At 32.9% G+C, this 20,693-nt stretch overlaps 1 protein-coding gene across 2 annotated transcripts in view; it reads right to left on the bottom strand.

The window, feature by feature from the left end:
• Positions 1 to 20,693, bottom strand: part of LOC128883172 (semaphorin-1A-like) — a 38,235-nt gene that overhangs the window by 3,395 nt on the left and 14,147 nt on the right. The window contains exon 5 of one of the 2 annotated variants that reach the window (XM_054135256.1): positions 4,113 to 4,256. The exons of the other annotated variant lie outside the window; for it this stretch is intronic. Coding sequence (XP_053991231.1) covers positions 4,113 to 4,256 — 144 coding nt within the window. The remainder of the gene's footprint in view (positions 1 to 4,112; positions 4,257 to 20,693) is intronic. 2 annotated transcript variants of the gene reach the window in all.

Below are 20,693 nucleotides of genomic sequence, written 5' to 3'. Positions count from 1 at the left end.
GCTTACTTTGAATAACGCTAAGCTGAATGTTTCCAGCAGTAAGTGTCATCGATGGGGGGATCCCAATCGTTATTTCCACGCATTGTAAAAATATTTATTGCAAAGGATTGCCATTAATTCTTATCTAATTGTAAGATCTTGCACCAGTCGCATATTCTAAACAGGGTGTGCCCTAACATGTAGAAACAATTCACCAGTTCATTGAAAACAAACGCAATGAGAGAAATTATAATAAAAAACAAATGCATGTGGGTGTTCGAAGTGGTTTATACATATTAGAATACATCTTGTGTATCAATAATAAGTACAATACCAACTTAAACTAAGTTTCATATGGTTAATTTAAAAGTGTCGTTTTTCTGAAAATTGGCTTATAAAGAGGACCAATTGGGCTATGTTTAAAATAGAAATTTATTTAAATCAATTACGGAAACAGATTTCATTTTAAGGAGAGTTCTTTTCAATGATAACTATTGCTTGTTGTTATGAAAAATCACTTATCATAAGAAAGCTAGCCAAGCATTATTTAAACTGATTTATTTAAATGCTCCCATCTTATATTTATATGCTTTACGAAGTAATCTATACATATTATTCTATTTTTACACGGAATAACAAGGACATGTATTAGGTGAACCGGAAAATAATGTCGTTTTTGCAATTTTAAATACTTGTTTATCGTTCATCAGCTCATTGACTTTTATCGATTTGGCATTGGCAATTTGCACACTAGATGGCAAAAGGCTGTTGATAACGGGAGCGATTATACAATTAATAATTAAAAATAGAAACTTATAAAAAATTTGTTTGAATTTAATGTAAAAGAAACGACATTACTTTTCAGTCCACCTAATATATTATCGAAGAAGACTAAGATTGAATACAATCGAAACGTTTAAATAAATAAATTTAAACTATGGTTGTCTAACTACTCTACGATTAATTATCGATGTAATGTTTATTTGACAGTACTGAAAAGCACGCAAAAGCTCGTTTCCATCCGATTGTCAGGCCAGCAGTTACAATTTATTGAACAAATACTACTTTTCAAACACAACTGCAATCAACAATGTTTAAAATTGCTAAAAATTCTTCGAAGCATGTTTACATATTAATAAATACAGCGTTAGGTACAATTTTTAAAGTGTTGAAAATATTGACAATATATAAATTGCAAATATTTACAACTTGTAAGCTAATAACTGTGATAAGAGATCATAAAATATTCAAATTTCAAATTTTTAAATGTTACTTTACAAAGTATTTCATTTTGGCTTGGGATGACCCAATGTCGACCGATTCTTCACGGATTTCGTGGCTGCATAAACACGAATGCAATTATGTCGTTGCCATGAATATCTCTCGAGACCTAAAGGAGATCAGTCTCTATTTTCCTCAAACATCATCGTTGCGAAATCGAATCATGAAATTATACTGCTAGCGGAGGATAGAAGCCAACGAAGTCTAGATAAGTAGGCGTAGGATTGGTAGCTGATTAGTATGGAGGGTACACTAAGTTTAAATAATTGTGTTCATACTACCACAAATGAATTGAGGTAAAGGCTTCCATTTAGCAAAATGTGTGTAGTCAATCCGATCCTAGCAATCGAAATGTTTTGTAGGTGATATATTAGTTTCATACAAATCAATGTCATGTATGAAACTCGTGTCTGTCCTAAAATTGTACAGTACTCTAAACTCTTCTTTCTTACTTTATAAGTTAAATATCGGTGTACACTATCGAACAAAGAGGCACATATAAAGTCAACAACGTAATAATGCTACAAAAGTAACTAATCAATTTGTTCAGTCCTTTCTATGAATATTTTAGACTATCCAGTATTAATATACTTTGTTCTATTATAGATTATACAATCATATGATAACATCTATTAACTCTTTGACTACGAAGAGAAATGGGCCCAGAGAAATGTTTATATTCGTTAAATTCATTTTTAGAAAATATCAGCTTATTTAAAGCTACGATTAAGTGCTAGTTTTAACATTATTTCAAAGAAATTCGTTGAATTCTTTAATTTCACATGATCTAGTTTCGTGTAACATTGCTTGCCGCAAACTATGCTTTTTTTTTTTTTATACTCTAGTAGGTAATTCATATTTCCAAACATTTTTCATATTTTCCGATGAACATTTGTGTAGTATATTTTCAAGCATACACCTTTCGAATAGCGAAACACTGATTATAAAATATATTAACAGACAATAGTCAAAAATTCCTGAAGAATTGCATTTTATCAACCTCTCAAATATTCCAAACTCCTTAGCTGCCGTTTATATGAATAATAAATAAACAAATCTGCAATAGCGTAGACAGAAATCATTTAAACCGAATGTAACCCTTAAAGCCATACTTCCTAGCTACCAATGATACTTCTACTACTCCAGAGTTTGTTGGCCACGACACTCGTTGATGCGATCCTCTCGAAAATTACAATTTCATGGTCCACGTTCCGTCATCTGACAGCCGTCTGACTGACGTAACCGCGTGCACAGGTTTTACCAGGTCCTTGTTCTCTACTTGAGCGTACTTTCAATAAAACTAGGTGGCGGGGACACGAATGGCGGTGCAACAAGTTACAAACAACAGGGTGAGCACGGTGCACAAAGTTAGGACACACTGTATACGTTAACGTACGAGGAGAGTTGCGACTGTAACGAATAAAACCAGCTTGAACCTTCAGACAAAAACGGGTGACAGGAGTACGATGGCTGTCTGCTGCTCAAGATTGTTTTATACTTCGGGAAACAAACGTGATTGGCATTTCATTGAATTCAATTTTTCATGAATAATACGCATTTGGATCTTTCTAACGTAATATTAACGGCACTTTATTTTTAACTTATGAGCTATCGAAATATTTTGGACTATTTGTTATACCATGTAATCTTAGCGACAAACAACTACTTGTAACTGATTATTATTTATGAGAGTATAATTTTTGTTGACATTGATTTTGTTATCGTGGCTTGACGAGTTCAAGAATGCGAGAAGAAACTTTACTTCTAAGCGAAGAAATTAGATAGAAGTATTGAGGAATACTAATTTTTTGTTATATATTGGCTAAAGGACTCTGCACGTATTTGGCAAGGTATACTTATTTTTAACACTGATTCGATTAATGACACATTCTTCATTACATTTTCGTAATTTACTCGGAATCAATGTGATAAAACTAAAAGTATAATAAATGTAGGAATGGAAATACTAATATACTAAATAAAGAACGTATAACAATTTCATCGAATTCTATGTCATTAATAAAGAACTATGTATAATATATGTACAACAATACTTGTAAGCAAGTTATCCATTACAACGAACGCGTTATTAATGTTTTTCTAATTTCCTTAGACTGTGTCAAATTTAAGTTTGCATTATTTATTACATTAATTTAGTATGAATTAATGATATTAATTTCGTTTAGTCTCAAGAAGTTGTCTACGATTATAATGGGAGACGATATAACAAAGTGTTGAAAATACTTACCATTTAAAATGCGAGAAATCAATTTTATATACATTTAATTATATTAATTTTTTATTAATTTGTATATTAACGTTTATTTCATTTGATCCTCCATTGAACAAAGTCTGCAAACTTTTCTACTTGTGTCCAAGAAGAACAAATATTTCACCATTGAAAAGTCATTATTACAAATATTTAAAATCTTTTATACTGCTAGTCTTAGATGGGCTCATTAAAATCTTTCCAACCCCCATCGAACAAAGTTCGAATAATCTCTACTCGCACTAAAACAAAAAGAAAAACAACTTTTTAAATCACTTATGTTGCTACCTTTAGCTAAACTCTTTGTCATCGTTTCAACTTCAACTTATACTAAAAAAAGAAACAATTATTACACATATATAAAATCACTTAAAAACCAAATTTGTAGAATGCAAATCACGTTTGTTTTAAACAGTTCGAACGGTTACCATGGTATGCGAGGGCGTGTGCATGTTGAAAAGCTTGGAGTGCCGGGGAGTGGATCGTGATCGAGTGCTGATGAACAGGAGTGAAACAGAGAAAAGAAATGTATATCGTGACACGAGATGTGGGTGGACCATCCGGATATTGCGCAAATGATTACCTTGAGGCTCGTTAGCTCGTGGCTGCGTACGACCGTACTGATTTTCTCGATCCAGCTCGATGACGATTTCATTGTCCCGTTCATCGGGCTGCTCGCCTCGCCCGATTTCGGGCGGTACCGCTGGTTGCACGGGCTTCGCCGTCTCTGAAGCAACATTTCATCAATTTGATGATGGGGGACACAGATGGTAGTCGGGTTTATGGTAAAAATGATGCACGGAACAATCAAGTAAATAATGCGGCTCGGTGACGTTTGTCGATCATCGATAACGGCCGACCGAGATTGATTCATGCGACTGAAAAACACGTATTCACAGAAGTCGTGCAAACTGTCGAAGGTTGAGCTACGATGATTCCGGTCGCAAGACTTCTGGGAAACGAAGTATGATATTAGCAAGTGTATTGTTTATGAATAATTGAAGGAACGTCTAGGGTTGCCAGCAGTGTGCCGTTATACCTCATTCGTTACAATTAGAATAAATTCACTTTCATGAAAAATTGTTCAACTATCTCGAATTCATGTGTTTATTCTTTTGGTAATTCGGGAAGCAGAACAGAGGTTCTTTAAACATGTATTGTTATGAAAATTGACGAGTTTCTTAGGAATACTTTTAACAAATACTGGAATACTAAAACAAATTTTATATTGGGTGTAGAAAGTAATTTTGTGCCTTTATAATCAACGACTCTAATTTAAGTAGGAATAGTTACCTGCCATTTTGTTATGCTAAAGTACCAATTTTCTAACTTGTATTATCTCCATTACAATAAATTACGTATGTCTGTTTAAACTAGAGTTATAAATGATTCTATGTAGTGGCATAGAATTAATTTTTACACCCGATATATACCAATGAAAATAACGTTAAATTTACGTTGTATTATATTATATTATGTTCATTTGCATATGTAAAGTTGTTTTTACAATCTATCCTGAAGAGGGCCACGTATTTATTTAAGAAACCTCTATGTTATTTCCTTATCAACAAACACAATCTTCTACAAACATTTTTACAAGGGATCACAAAATGCAAATTTTATCATTTTATACATCAATCGGATGTTAGACATATAAAAATTTGAGCGTATACGTGTTAATCCTCTGTCGTATAATAAAAATTCCTGTAGAATTCGTTTAAAATAATGCTTCCACGAAAACAGATTTAATATAACTTCACATTTTTAGTTACTTATTATTTGGTACGAATATTAATTAATTCACGAACGTGTAAGACATAATCTTTATTTCGAAAGGTGAAATAAAATTTATACGACAGAAAAATTAACAGAAAAATTAACAGAAAAATTAAAAGAACAATACAAAGTATGATAGAGTAGTAATTCGATTGTTCAATTACAAGTGCAGCTTGTCTCAATTTTGTGGATGCAAAATATTATACTAATGAACTAACGTTATCTTCAAACTTATTTGTATAGTTTGCGTACTTCATATACTGGATCATCTGACAACCCTAGTAACATCACATTGTCGGTTACTGCCAAAAACTCTGTCAACACGTTCACGCTGACAAGTACAAGTATGTTTACAAATTTCTCTCATAACTATCGGAATCTATCGTTATCACACGTTAGCAGAAGCAAAATACAATGTTAAAATATTTTAACAGCAATAAATGATAATGTTTTCGTTACTGCCAACGGGTATTAACCCTGAAACGCCTCAAACCGATAACTGGACTAATAAAACGTACTGCGAATGCCTTTTATTTTAACTAAAGTTTTGTAAATAAAATTACAAATGTCAGCGTTAACGTGTCAATATACTCGGAACGTGCTCGTTTGGCCAGTTAGTAACACGAAAACGACGAAAATTCCCCTGTGTTAAAGACAATGTTTTCGATCCACCTATTAAAATGGAGGCCACAGAATCTCGTCACCCTGCTGGTATTTGTTACCGAGAGTGCACTATTATGGCTTCGATTACAACGCGTAAAATGTCACGCGGACAGATGTGAGTACATATGGGCACATAAAATGGGCATGAGAGTTCGTGGTGGACTATGCGAGGAGTGTTAGTATGGGTGACGGTGAAAGGGTAAATTCTAAGACTAATTGTAAGTAGCCGTCACGGTCAACGAACGAAGGGAGACCATCGGAAACGATACGTAATACGCTTTTACCGATTTTGTTGCTCGATAAACAGACTTATAATAAGTAACTTTAATATTCGAGAATTTTATCATTTTTATTAGGACATTCCATAGGTTCATGTCACAGATTCTGTTCATATTTAATTGAAAACCACAGAAATTTTATAGCGATGATATTATTTAGTGATTCTTACAGAAAAGTAGGAAAAGATTATGCAATAAGAGGGTAATTATGTATATTTTCTCATAACAAGCATAAGTGGCTTGAACTTATAAGTTGACCTAATAATTTGTCGTTTTATTATTTTTTCTGCGATGAAAAATGAAGTGACAGTAAAAATATTTCATTCGATGTGAGACAGCTTATTATTTTTCGTAAGGAAAAAGGTAAAACATATTGAGAAATGTACTAGAGTAGTAATTTTTGTTTAATTATTGTATATAACATTAAGATAGTGGATATTGTTTTATGGTAAGAATGTGAAAATTGGATTAAGTCTATCCTTCAAAACGGCCAGTCAAAGGTATTGGATAGTCAAGATGTTGCTATAATTTTGAAAATGTAAAATTTTAATAATTAATCCTCTACTACAATTTTTATACTGAGACGCGTCATCTCACATTATAGGCGTCAGTTTCAAATTCTATACTAGTAAAGTATTTTACATTAAATTTCCAAAGAAATAAAACAATTTTTTTCGTGAATAGTGTAATCATATGTAATTATATGTAAGAATAAAAATATATAAAAAAATATTAGAATAAATGATACGAACTGTCATGAAACTCACAATTTTTTATTTTGATGCTTTATTAATTCGTTTATGATAAAAGATGAAATAATGGAGTCTAATTAACAAACGTATAAAGTTGAAGTATTTAATTCATAATGTTCCTTATAAAATAAATCTTAGACAAAACAATATTAACTCTTAATGTTTCTTATAAAATAAGTCTCAAATGAAATAATGTCTAATTTTCGCGTTACTTTAATATTCGGGGAATTCGGTATACAATGTTTTACGAGGCCTCTAATGTAAACTAATTCTAATGTCAATTCTTTTAAAAGTTTACAATAACCTCAAAGGGAATCCAATAATTCCGGAACAAAATGTTCAAAAAGAATTATCTGCAATATGCCTCAACGTCTAAAATAAGTTATTCGTGAAAAAGACGACGAAATATGAAAATAGTAATTATTTACAATAACTACAACATTAACTAAGAATTTTTGTAAGTGTCCATGTAAAGTAAAGTCAAAATTAGATATCCTTTCGTTTCATATTCATTGTATAAGGAATATTATCAATTAAAGAAATACACTTTATACTTTTGTTAACTAGACTCAATATTTTAGTATAACGCGTACCTTAATTATCTCATCCTTCGTAATAAACATAGTTATAAAGCGACAAAGGAAAAATTGCATTGTGCGAATATTAAAGTTGTTCATTGTATATCGTTGTCTGTTTGATCTCCGTTTTATTGGTCTCTATTTTCAAGTCGGACTATTTAGACTAATGGCAAGGAAACAATTTAGATTATGGTAAGGCAAATATTAACTTAAAATTTTAAGGACGAGGTCTCTTTACGGTGGACTTATGTTCTACTCGCTCAAGAGACAAGACATTTTACTAGGGACCCTAAAATCAACGTTATAATTCCTTGTAGAATTGATAAAAGAATGTAAAGGATAAATCTTGTCATTACGTCTACTAGGAAAATAAGAGTAAAGCACCAAGTAGAAATTACAAGATAATTGCTTCAAAATATCCTCGGATCACATTTGTGATTGCATGCAAATTATTTAACCTTTGTTTTATGCCACGTGTTGAACTAATTTGCTTGATAAGTAGTCGCTGACGTTAGAGACACAGCTCTTTGATTGCTCAAGAGGTAAAAAGCGACGAGACCTTTAATCAAATTATTAGTAAGTAATGTAATCCCAGGCATTACGTTCAGCTTTACCAGGTGCTCCAATTACGAGGTTTTATAGTAAGGATGTTCTTCAGTAATAAGAAAATATTCAGTGCAATAATATAACAAGTGAGTCAGAATATCTCTCTAAAAATGTCTTGTTTAGTGTCTTAGGTGCGGAATTGAATATTTTCTTGTTACTGAAGATCATAAAACTTTATGATCAAGACATTTAATCAATATAAACAGAATGCTTCTGGCCCTTTTCAGTCCTGATAAGAAAATATCCAGATCTATAACACAACAAATAAAAAATATTTTCAAGAAGGCTGCAGCTTATTTATTGTATTATAGAATTGATTTTTTTTTTTATTAGAGAGGGAGGTCATAAAACCTTATGGTTAAAACGTTTAATCAATATGAATAGAATTCTGACGGCCTGCTCCAGTTCTAATAAGAAAATATCCAGTTTTATAGTACAATACAATAAATGAAAAATGTTTTCGGACACGTTGTGACTCAATTATTATATTACAGAAGTAAATATTTTTCTGTTACAGAGGAGAATCACGAAATATCATAGTCAAAACATTTAATTATTATGAATAGAATGCTTATGATTCTCTCTGGGTCCTAATAAAAAACATTCAGTTCTATAACACAAGAAATAAAGAAATATTTCGAGGAACATTACGACCCATTTATTGGATAATAGAATTTAATATTTTGTTATTATAGAGGAGAATCATGGCCAAGACGGTTAATCAATACGAACAGAATGCTTATGATCCCCCTAAGTCATAATTAGGCTGCGGTTACTTATGCAATTTATGACAAATGTAAATATAGAGAATTTAACAAATAAAATACACGTTACAACATCGAGATGCCAAAACATACTTTAATTTAAATTTTTGTTCTTCATTTATGCATAGAAAGATATAAATTTGCATAAACATCAGCAGTCTCGTTATAATACAAACATATTCCGTTCTATATAACAAACTAAAGAAAATATGCACAGTCAGTCCCATAAGTATTTGTATCCTCTATGGTTTTTGAAGAAAGGGTACAGCTGGCATTAGGGGTCAAAAGTGCTCCTAGACTGATTTCGATTTGCAATAATATACTCGATAGGTTATAAAAAAAGACCAATCTGTGCCAAGTTTCAAGTCCCATGTCGACTGATGGAGGAGTAAACAAGAAAAAACAAAAATCACGTTTCGAAAAAAATCAGAGATATTTCAGTTAGAAAGTTACATGTACCAGAATTTTTTCAGATTTTTCAATTCAAAATTCAAGCTGTGAAAAATAAATCCAAAAATCAAAAACCAATTTTTCCAACCACAGCGCACCACGTCCAAAATTATGAAAAAAATTGAGGATAATAATAACAATAATACACACTTACTGTAATTATATAATCGTAGTTCTGAGATTCCTTCGATGCAAAATTGGCATTTTTCATAATTTTTTTCCGTTTTTTTATTTTTCACAGCTTAGATTTTGAATTGAAAAATCTGAACAAATTCTGGAACATGTAACTCGCTATCTGAAATATCTTTGATTTTTGTCAAAATTTTTCATGTAACAGGACGATAGAAATTGGTCCAAAACGTGAATTTTGTTCTTTCTTGTTTACTCGCCCCCATACAAGCATAGTTTAATTCCTTTTCTAAACGTTTCGACCGTTGTTTTCGGGCCACTTTAGTGTAATAATTATATACAGTTGGACCTAAGGAATAAACAAAATATTTGATTAATAATGACCACTGTTGAGCCACGATTATCAAAATTGCAATGTTTCAACCGACTTTCGATTTTGAGCCATTTTCAGAGCTATAATTATTAAAATTATAATTAATATAACAATTTTTAGTTTATAAGTTTAGATATACATAGATATAAAAATGGCTGATGAGTATTTGTTCAAGAAAAGAAAATGATAATATATAATACCACAATAAAGTATATAAATATGTTTTAAGAATTTTTTAGAAAGTTATGGATTCAATGATATCAATTATTGAAATTAACTTTTTAAGTATGTACAGAATGAATGACTTAATATTCAGCATTATTTGTGTGTGATGAATTGGAAACAAAATATTTGGCAACGCATTCAATAAAAATGTATCTTAACTCTAACAATTGGTGATCTTTTCCCGTTTTGAATGAAACATGTTTAGTAAGTTTCATTTAAACAATTGAAATGTAACTTTTTAAGCAATTCTTATCCATTTGTTATTCATACAATTGTTCTTATCCATACAATTGTTATCCATCAAAATATTTCAAGATGTTCTATTAGACGAAAAGTAAAAGTTTTAACAGAATTTTGTATAATACAAGTTAAATGTTTCTGTTTAAATTTAAAATATAAACTCGTTAACTAATTTATCTCACAAACTTTTTAATTCCATTACACAGAATGATTCCTGTATCTTCAACACGTGAATAAGATATTTATTTTATGCGTTACCAATTATACCAGGTTCTCAAAATAGTAGGCAAAAATTGTTCAAAAAGTACTAAACAGATTAAAATAAAAATTACTCGAACTCTGGACAAGGTTATTTGTCTATGTCAAGGCTATGCGTCTGTTCAAACTTTTGAACAGCGGTGTATATTCAAGAAACCTAATCTCCGAGACACGCGTGGACTCGTGTTAATTGCTATGCGCGAGATCTTTCCGTCGAGGCTAATGAAAAATAAAAAGAGAAGCAAGATCGTACAATGTTTCAGCTAATTAATTGTAGAGAATCACGGAACGGGGAACGCGCGTTATAGCCGATCACGATACGGATCTAACCTCGCTCGTTTCATATGTTTTTATGATCCTTTAGTCATCCTAATTGCCCCAGACGGGCCAATCGAGTCGCTAATAAACAATCCTCATACTCGTCGGGGTTTTAATTGTCTCGACTATTGAGAACGGAACGTAAGTTTTCAGCGAACAATTCCAGCTTTCGCAAGATATTCTGGCCGCGGCCGTTGGCAATTTTTTTCCACGCGAATAATTAGCAGCTGCTCGCGACTACTGAGCATCGAAAATCCATTACGGCTGATTAAAATTAATTAGCGGCTGAACGCAATACAGATCACGCCGGTTAATCCGTTTTGCGGGGATTTAATAACGCTGTTTGCTCGCAACAAGTGCGATTCGTTACGTCACGACTCGCCATTCGACTTTCATATCTCGACGCGTACGACATACTATGTGTGTACATATAAAGGATGCTCTTTGCGCTCAAAGTTATGTGTAGTACCGCTGAGTACCTTAAGAGGCAACTTTCTTCCGCGACGGCCGCGTAAGAGCGCCAAGTTTTCAGCGAAACCGGCCTTTCATACGATTTCGTCTCGTGGATAATTCATGCGCTCAATAAAAGTGTAGTGGGTCAAACTTGCTTTCGTCGACGAGCGAGTTTTACATCGTCTCACAATCAGTTCCGTACGACATAAAAACTTGCGATATTTATCACTAACCCTAGAACCAACAATGAGAGGGGAGGTTCGTCGAACCCAGAACTCGATAAATGTGCAATTAAGATTGTTTCCCTTCCATACAAAATTCTCATAAAATTATTCATTGTTGGATGCACTATCGACCTTTTGTACTCGAGAGACGAGTAGGAGACGACATCTTTAGTCACAAGTTCTTTATCTATTGTTTTAGAAAATGTTAAATGGCAAACTTTGAATCAAACTTTGAAATAATAAGATTTCTTTACCATATTAGACAACTGTGGTGGAAATTTGTGTTTAATGTCTTTATTGTTTTCAAAGTCTTAAAGTTTTAATGAATTTAAAATTACAATGATACCTACAGATATATGAAACACTTAGTGCGTCAAGAATGGAATATCTACATGGAAGCAGGGCGACATACTAAACTCCATCCAGTGCGCAAAAAATATCCCGACCATGAAGCCTGGCAGAAGCTTGGCCGTAGAGACCAGGTGATTCTTACTCGACTTCGAATTGGACACACTAAACTTACCCATTCTTACCATCTTTTAAATCTTTACCCGCCCACATGTAACCTATGTAACGAGGATTTAACGGTAGAACACATCATGCTAAAATGCGACTATGTTTCTGAAATAAGGAAAACGTTTAACATAGGAGCGACATTAGAAGAAACAGTAGGTAACCCACAGAAGATAGAACAAACGTTAAGATTTCTGAAAGAAATCGGAATATACGAAGATTTATTATAAGTGGATATAACTGCTATATGTACATTATAAGTGGAATCAATCGCTGCGACACCGTTAGGGAACCAGCACCAGATAATTAGTATCTATGTAACATGTGTATGTCAAATCTCGGGTTCAACTTGTAAATTATGTGTTAGTTGCTAATGACCTAAGTGTTGATACGACTATAAACAAAGAAAAAAGAAATGATACCTACAGCGAAATCAATTGAAGCGAAGATGAAGTATACAGTATGAAGTATACAGAAAAAGTTGTTTCAAATCACTTCCCGAACCACCCCTTTCAAGGACCTCCAACATTTTTGGGACACTCTGTATACAAAATACATAACTAATATCAAAGAACATTTGTTATCCAACATGCAAAGGTACGCAAACAAAATACTAAATATAAATACTAAAAATACTAAAATATAATACTCTCAACCATGAATTTGTGCTTAGAATTTGGTTGTTAGTCGTCGAGCGCAAAGGGTTAACCTTGAAACTTTGACGAGTAAGCATTTTTGTAAAATACATACGGTTAAGTTTAATGCGCGGAAGTCTCTGTTACTCTACGTAAAAAATTGGTTGCATGAAAAATATTATTTATAATTGGCTATGCGACGCACGTTATTATTTGACGGATTAAATCGAAAACTAAAACTTCCGAATGATTTATATTCAAAGATTTATGTACAAGTATTTTTCATTTATGTCGTAAAAAAAACAATACCCATTGAGCTATACGTTAATCTATCATACAGGTGAAAAAAAAACAATGATCAAATAGATTTTTTAAATTATTTTTTCATAGTTTTTAGGTAACGTAAAACGGCAATACCAGCATGTCTTATGAAATCGATGAAATTGTGTAGCGAATAATTAAAGTAGACCCCCTTTAAGAATGTGTAACACAGAAACGAAAAAGAAGACACATAATAGACCCAAATATGATACAAGAGATTCTTTTTATAGATTCTCCATTACTGATATAAATATTATAGCCAATATTTTACTGGAAAAGATCAAATTTCAAGATAAAAGTAGAAGAAAAGGGTCACCATGCTTAATCTCTGATATAAACATTATTACAGCCAATTTCTTGCTAACGAAATTCAAATTGTAGAGTGCAAGCAGGAGAAATAGATCTGCAATGACAATGTGCCAGTTACGACTTCTGCATCGATAAAAAAGAAAATGTGAACAGCAGCCCTAATTATCGATCGTTTGGGCTATTTCCGGCACGGAAGTTGTTCCGAAACATGAAGCGTTTTGTTGCAGGCCGTTATTGTGTGACTCACGGATGACCCACGTCGACTCGATGCGTGAAAACTAAAAATCGAGCCTCGTGTCGTTTGTGGTCGTTCCTAGAGCGGTCGCAAAAAAAAATCCGATCCATTAGCGGTCAAGCGATCGAAATTGCGCACCGTGGAGGGTAGCGTTACTTGCGGTTGCTCCATTTGCGGTTGCAAATGAAAGCGCGACTTCCGCTCAGAGGGCTTTCCTTTGCACTTTGGCTACGGTTCAGAAAGGCGGTAGCGCGAGCATTCTAAGAAGAAAGGGGTTCCGCACCGTGCCAAAAGATCATCGTCATTGCAAATCCTATCTAAACTTTGTTGTACGAGGGTACTTTAGAAGAACCACTTGGGAGACTATAGACTGAGATAGGCAACATTCTCATCTAGACACAAATTTCGAATAACGAAAGGAATACATACAGTGGGTGTAGAATGTATTCCTACACCGATCAATTTCCCAAAAAACTTTTGTATGAAATTATAGTTTCTTAACTTCTTTTTTTATAATCAATGATATTTTACATATTCTCGGAGATCTCTAAGATAGATATAGTCCAAACAACATTTACTAGTTAATATAATTTGTGAAATTAACAAAAAAAATGCGAAAAGTGGGTAAAAGTATAGAAGTAATAAGTATTTCTACGATTCTTATGACGAAGTATTTAGGGTAGAGTTTGTAATGTAAACATATTAGTTTATTGCTTCGTACGAATTAGGAAACATCAAATTTCCAGTAAAGTACTTTTAAAAATGGCTTTAATAGAGGAATGGAAAAAGATCTCACTTCGAATAACTAATAATTTAGTTAATTTAATGCTTAGAAAAGTTACAATAATTATAAAATCAAAAGGAAATCCCACGAAGAAAGTATTGTATACTTATAAATTAATGTAAATTTCTTTTTTTTTTTAATCAAGTTTTTAAAATTAAACAGTTATGCGAATACTTATTGCTTCAATATTTCCATCGATTAATTTTTTTTTTGTTAATTTCGCAATTAATATAAATAGCTATTTTTGTTTGTACTCTATCTGTTCTAGAGATTTCTGAGAATATATAGAATGTCACTGTTTATAAAAAATAAGTTAATAAATTACAATTTTACATAGTTTTTTTTAGAAATTGATCAGTGTACGAATATTTTCTACACCCACTGTAAAGGGTTTCTTCAAGGGTTTCCCTTGTCACTGGTAGTCACTTTGACGTATAAAACCGAAGTAAAGAAATTTATTTATGACGATTATTCGATTAAACAATTCAATTTCTGACATAAGAAACAGTTACAGTAGTATCGTCACACCATTATGGATTAATGTAACAGATATATGACCAAAGTGAAATAAAATCATGTATACTGTGTTTTAATAATACAATACAAAATCCTAAAGCCACTTTTTGAAAAACCCCTCACAATTGTTCATTCATTGCTTATTAAATGAAAAATAGAATTAGAATTAGAATTATGAAATGAAATATTGCATGATGGACAAATAAGAATTTAAATGTATGAACGATGCAAACCATTAGTTGGTTCAATGACCAAGTACCATATTTATACCTGTATATTTAGAACATTAGAACTCAAAGTTTAAAATCAAAGATAGAATAAACATGTTTGAATTTTTGTAAGAAGATTGTATACTAGATGAAAATAAATCGTAAGAAACTTATTTAAAAAACAAACGTTCAATTTGTTCATACATCTGTTATATTAATCTGTATTCGAACAAGAAATCATTCTGTCTTTGTTGTATCAACAATTGAATTGTTTAATGAAATAAACGTCACAAATAAATTCCTATTAAAATTGCAATTTAAATTGTTTTTTTACGTTAGTTTTATTCGTTATCTACTCTTCGAATAAAATTCTAAAAATCTATTAGAATAACGATTAATTTCTCAGGCAAGTATGATTCAAATTACCCATAAAAAGAACAGAGTTAATAAATAATTGAAATTATTATATTGCAGTAAGTAACTAATGATATTAGCGTATGAGGATTGATATACTACGCAGAAAAATCTAATTTTGAAGTGTTTGAGATAATATTAAGATCACGCTAAGTTATTTTCCAATCCGTAAGGAAATATATTCTAGTATTTCATATATTCATTATATCATATGGTAATTTTATAACACACTGACGAAAATATCTTCGAGCTTAACGAAGTGGTCGCGTGTGTACGTGATAAAAATTCCACGATGGCCGAGTTGTTTGTTGAACCGCACTTGATTATTCATATTGGACAGGATTAAAGGCATTATTTCTTTTTTCGACTTATTCGCATCATTTTGCGATTATCTATATGTTAAAAGTGAAGAAAGAAATACTTGTGAGGAGAGAGAAGCAAAAAAATATGAACAATAGATAACTGGTTTTGCGCAATATGCGAGTAAAGTATGAAAAAGAAAATGATTGGATGCATTATTTCTTGTAAATTATGGTCTAAAGGTAAAGGCAGGCATATGCCACGGAGAGAATGGTTTTTATCGCGATGGCATGCATCGATAGAGAAAATTAATGAAGATTAACTTTATTTAAATATGAAATTTAACATTTACTGTGTAACGTTACGGATCGAATTATGATAGTGGTGGCGGTATTTAAGCAAAACAATTTTAGACTGAACTACTTATTTTCTATTTTTTAACCGACTTTAAAAAGGAGTAGGTTACTCAATTTGACATGTATATTTTTTATTTTATTTTTTTTTACTGTTTGTTCACCGATTACGCCGAGATGACTTGACCAATCGGGATGAAACCTTTTCCATCTGGTAGAGCATGTCCCTTTAAGTGGCCCCATTATCAAGACATTCTGCGATTCTTTTATTCTTGCGAAAAAACGGAAAAATATTGTACTAGTTTATACTCCGAGACAGATGGACCAATCGGATTAAAAGTTCTTCTACCTGGTAGGCCATCGATGCCACTTGGTCCCATAAAGAAGCATTTGACCTTAGTTTATGAATGATAAACATATTACTTTATTAGTTAGAGATCATAAAATAAATCTACTGTTTAAAGAAAATATCAAGTTTTCTTAACAAGATGTCTATCCGTCAGTTATAATCTATCATCGACTTGATATAATAAATTAAATTTTGAAAAGTAACATATTTATAGAACTAAATGTTTATTCTTCGAGCCTGAATATGAAAGGAGGCAAAGTAAAAAAATAACAGAAATATAAATACAATTATATGATGATCAGAACATATATTTAAAATGATCATGAAGTAGGGTTGCAACTAATATTCTCGCACTGAAGAAAATCCAAGTTAAAAGTACATAGAAGCTTTTATTAGATAAATGCACTATGCTGTCAAGATTGTATATACAATAATAATATTTCTTTGGAGTATGAGAACAAAATAAATCCATTCATGTTTGACCTATCATAGAGAAACGATTGAAAAGTTGCAACTAACAATAGGTGAAAACAGATGGTGGCATAGTCTGTTGGAAAAGTATTGAGTTGATGTAGGGATACTTGGGTATTTCTTTTTACCGATCTGTATTTATTACTTGAACAATGATTCCTTCAATAAAATTCATGATTTGTTGTGTAATAAATGAAGTGTGTTGTGTTGTGAAACTGTTAGACTGAAATACTATATTCAATGCTTAAACAGTATTTTTTTAATTGGGCTTCTTCATTCATCATTAGTCATATTGGCTTGTTTGTTTTCGGAAGAGACATTCGTAAATTTACAACAAACTTTGACACATCCTGCAATTATTGGGTTGGAACAAGGATACTTGGGCATTTCTTCTTTTAAATTGGAATGCCAATTTCATTCATTAAACAATGTTTTCCTAATTGGTTTTCCCCAATTTGTCACTCGACATGTTCTTTGAAAGGACGTTCGGTTTCGCAACTGGTAGAAACTAACGATGCCACAACCTGTGTAATTATTGGATTGCTTCACAGAAATGCTCGAATGACTACCATGGCAATTAACATCGTAGTCACTGAAGCATCTCTGTAACCCAACGAGTTTTAGATTATACAGTATCGTGTTGGATGGCTGGTTTTAAATGTTCACCACCACTAAGTGACTATCGATAAAATCTATTTCGTGTAGTAAAGTTGTACTCAAGAAGTCTATGTGGTTAGGTTGGGTTAGCAATTCTATCGCGTTTACTGTACAGAGTGTAACAAAATTAATGGTCACTCCTTTCGGGGATTATTGTATACATCTGGATCGATGGACATTTGCGAAAGAAATCGTCCGCAAAAAGGGGGTATTCTGAATTAGGAGGTCTAAGAAAAGCGGTTTTTCGTCCATTTTTTTAGAATGGAAAAAAATAATTAATTCTATCGAACTTTTTATCCTATTGTCATACATATTTGAGTAGTCTGTACAAATTTTTTCAACAAGAAATATTCAAATTGAGTCGACTGTGACGCACATTTGTAGGCCACCTCACAATTCAAACCTCCTAGCGGCGGGAAAGATGCAGCTCGTAATTTTGGTTTGACACAAACAAACCAAAAGAAATTTTCATTTTCATTCATTTTTCTTCTATGCGAACTAAGGAAATTCATACAAAAAAATTTTAAACAACTTTTTTATCAAGTTAAAGTGATTTTCTTCACCCAAAGAATTCGTTCTTTTTTTCAAACTTGCAGTAATTCCACATTTCACCATTTTTGCGGATTGTTCTTAGTTCATATAGAAGAAAAATGTATGAAAATGAAAATTTCTTTTGTTTCTTTTGTGTCAAACCAAAATTACGAGCTGCATCTTTCCCGCCGATAGGAGGTTTGAATTGTGAGGTGGCCTACAAATGTGCGTCACAGTCGACTCAATTTGAATATTTCTTGTTGAATAAATTTGTACAGACTACTCAAATATGTATGAAAATAGGATAAAAGGTTTGATAGAATTAATTAATTTTTTCCATCCTAAAAAAATTCACGAAAAACCGCTTTTTTTTAGACCTCCTAATTCAGAATACTCCCTTAAGCCGGCGGCTGACTTGCAACTGAACATAGTAATGTAACGCGAACATTCGCTTAGTTTGGACGTACTAGCGAGGGACGAACCGAGCCGTTCTTGCGCTCGGTTCGCGCTCGACCGTGCTCTACTGGTCTGTCGGTTTTTTGACGAACCTCTTTGATCGACTACTTTTCACTGAACTGAGTAGGACAATGAGTAGGAAGCATTGAGAGAGAGAGAGAATTCAGTCGAGAGTTCGAAGCGAGCATTCGTGATTCCAAAAAGGACCTTGTAATGTAACGTTGGTGTCGAACCGTAAAATTCGTGCCGAGCAGTTACATTACAGCGTTCTGTTGCAAGTCAGTCGCCGGCTTTAAGCGAATGCTCGCGTTACATTACAATGTTCTGTTGCAAGTCAGTCGCCGGCTTTATGTGTTCCATGCGTCCGATCGCGGCAATGGTCAAAGTTCATTAATATATATCTTTAATTGAATAAATATTTACTTTACATAGTGCTAAACGCGCGTGAACAGTTCTTTTATTCCTTAACCACATAACCAAACTGACAGTGTCCAATTGCTGCCTAAAAAGAAATTTATATTGATACCGGGACGCATCGGTGTATCACGATTGTTTAGAAACGTGGTTTCCTCGTCCAGGAGAGCATAACGGCTACTTGATACGCTTCGCGAAGCATTTTGATCCTTTTCTTTCCTCTTTCGATCCATGTCGGCCCCGAAACGACTTCCGCGCGTGATAATGGATTTTTGCCGTGGTAGTTCAGTGTTTAGCCGATGAATAGCACACCACGTCGCTCACAATTCACTTTTTGCAACCAGAGACGTGGCCGAAGGGTATGTAGATGCGATAGCCCAGCTATCGCGCCGATGTAAATGTATCCTGGAATCGATTTATGACATTCGACACGGTGTACAACACCGTCACGGGGGTGTACAGCCTGCTCCGGGGGATAAATTGGAATTTATGCATCGGTTTGTATCGTTCGATACTCCGTTAACGAGCTTTGCTGTTCCACCAGCGGCGAAAGTTGTCGATGGAAATCATAAGGCGATAGGCCTTCAAAGAGCGTTGCCAAAAGCGAGTCTTAATGGGAAATCGATCTCAAAGGTGATTAATCGGAAGAGATGGCTTAACCCAGATATCGATGGATTCCTGCTAAACTTATTTAACCCATTTCTAGCGGATTTCTGTCTCGTACTTACTTTTTGACAATTTTCAAAACGTTTGAGAATGCGGCAAACTTAGACCGTGATGAACAATACTTTCCATATTTTTTTACTGTTCGGGCCTGACGTTCCAAGCGTAGACCCTTGCTATCTGTTTCAACAGCCAGAGTCAAACACCGCAAAAATAGGACCGCTTTTATGACTTGTAATTCAAAACGAGACTTTTCCGCTGAACATCAATAAATTTCGAAGCGTTTTATCTTGAAAACTAATAAAAATCGGGTAAATACAATGAATTCGTCTTGAAAAGCACTATCCCCCAAGCATGATTCCCCAAAAATATACAGTTTTATTTAAAAAACGAAACTTATTGTTTCTTATGTGTTCCATGCGTACGATCGTGGCGGCAATGGTCGAAGTTCATATAAATTGGACTGTCACCATCATATCTTTTAAATTAATAATATAAACAAATTTCGTTTACGCCACAGTATAGAGCCCATTGTATCCTGCAATTTACATTTCAACAATTCTTTCGTATCATCAATAGTTATTGAAATATACGTTTGTCACACTTTAGCGTGGACACCCTGTATATGTTGCAGTAGACTGCTATTATAAAAATGTATTAAATTGAATCTATTGTAATTGTCGTTATCTCATCTAGAATTAAATGTGGGTCCAAATCACTATCATTCCTACTGAAACTAATACGTGAGCTCTTTTTTAAGTCATTTGTAATCAGTTTTTCTAATGTCGGCGGTAAACGTCACCTTTAGAGAATAAAAGGGTTAACTTTCAAAATCGTGCAAATCAGTCAAAAAAAATCGTAGAAAGGTTTTTAAAAAAGCATTTTGTAGATAATATGTTGTACTTTCTAGAACTTGAGTTAAATTTTTCGAGAAAATTTTTTTTATT

Source organism: Hylaeus volcanicus, chromosome 1 (assembly GCF_026283585.1).
Source record: "Hylaeus volcanicus isolate JK05 chromosome 1, UHH_iyHylVolc1.0_haploid, whole genome shotgun sequence".
NCBI classification, from domain to species: domain Eukaryota; kingdom Metazoa; phylum Arthropoda; class Insecta; order Hymenoptera; family Colletidae; genus Hylaeus; species Hylaeus volcanicus.
The sequence above is the reverse complement of the archived record's forward strand: the minus strand, read 5'-3'. Positions and strand labels throughout refer to the sequence as shown.